Genomic DNA, 1,354 nt, shown 5'->3' on the forward strand with positions numbered 1-1,354 from the left:
ACCTTCACGGTGTCCTTCAAGGTCACATGAAGGTCATTTCAACATAACCATATAATAGATCACTTGATATACTAAAACTTTTGTATTGAACATTTTTTTCCATAAGCATTATTTTCCAAGATATTTGACCGTTGCCGAACTTTCTCCCATCACTGTATATGTAATCATAACGAGAATATTTTTGTCAATTTCTAATCAAATTTTAGGGTAACGATATTGGAGATACATCTACTTCCATGACGGATTTAATGTTACCGACTCATCAAGGAGTTCATAACGAGCTCGTAACATATACTGAATTGATGCAGCTGTTAAGAGCATTAGACAATAAAGCTTTTGTACAATTAACTAAGGTCTATACTGATACTATGAGCAAATTGTACAAGAGAGATCTGAAGCGCTTTTTCGAGGAAGCTAAAAATAAGCTCATTAGCAAACGTTTGCAAGGTAGAGTAATAGAAGATTTTCTGCAGTAGAATTTCAATTAATAAATAAACAATAAATGAAATAATGAGTATTTAAAAGCCTTAATAGTTAGATTACAATTGCGTATTTTAACACTCTTCTGCATATATCATTCTCGTAAATTATATATTAATAAGGAGGTACGTTTTAAGTAAACACATCGAGGTCTAGTGGTCAAAAGGGTGAAGATTTGCTTAATCCGGCGCCTATCTGTTTGCTGAGTGGTGAAATATGGACTCCGATGAATGAAGGAAATCTTTTAGATTCAGTCCTCAATTGTGTACTTTCGCAGATGCAGCCAGTATGTCTCGCCGAACAAGGCTTCTGTGTTTCATTTCTTCAATTGGACTCTGTTCTGTCGCCCTCCAAAGTAAGTACATTGGTAAATTTTTATTACAATTTTTTATGACTACTAGAGGGGTGATACCGATTGATCCGGCTCGATTGGACACCACCAATCACATCGACCAGTGCTTAGGCGCTTTGTAGTCTCAAGCGCTGTGAGTGGCTCGTGTCCAATTGAGCCGTGTCCAACTAGTAGGGGTGCCACCCCTACTAGAACATAACAGGCGCACGCTTCGTGCGCGCTACTAAGCTTTTAACATTTATACAAGATGTTTTCAAATTCGCGCCCACGAAGTAGGGGAGACCGGGGCTGGTTGATGGTCAAAATGCTTATAACTCAAATAAGACACGGCAGAAAAATCTCTTTTTTTGACTATAAATAGCTGATATAATATTAATTTGTTGTGTAAAACAGTTTGCACCACAAGCATAGTATATATTATTTCTAGCGATTTTTGAGAAAATGAAGTTGGTGAGTAAATTTTTATAATCACCTATTTTGTTGTCTGACAAGTCTTTGGCATTATTAATCGTAATATTCCTG

General features: G+C 36.4%; 1 protein-coding gene across 4 annotated transcripts in view; it reads left to right on the forward strand.

Annotated features, from left to right (window-relative positions):
* The window catches only part of Sec3 (exocyst complex component Sec3), an 82,577-nt gene that overhangs the window by 42,501 nt on the left and 38,722 nt on the right, over nucleotides 1–1,354 (forward strand). For all 4 annotated transcript variants that reach the window (XM_018517517.1, XM_018517518.1, XM_018517516.1 and 1 more), the window contains 2 exons: nucleotides 207–447; nucleotides 618–835. In XM_018517517.1, coding sequence (XP_018373019.1) covers nucleotides 207–447; nucleotides 618–835 — 459 coding nt within the window. The remainder of the gene's footprint in view (nucleotides 1–206; nucleotides 448–617; nucleotides 836–1,354) is intronic.

Source organism: Trachymyrmex cornetzi, unplaced genomic scaffold (assembly GCF_001594075.2).
Source record: "Trachymyrmex cornetzi isolate Tcor2-1 unplaced genomic scaffold, Tcor1.1 scaffold693, whole genome shotgun sequence".
NCBI lineage: Eukaryota > Metazoa > Arthropoda > Insecta > Hymenoptera > Formicidae > Trachymyrmex > Trachymyrmex cornetzi.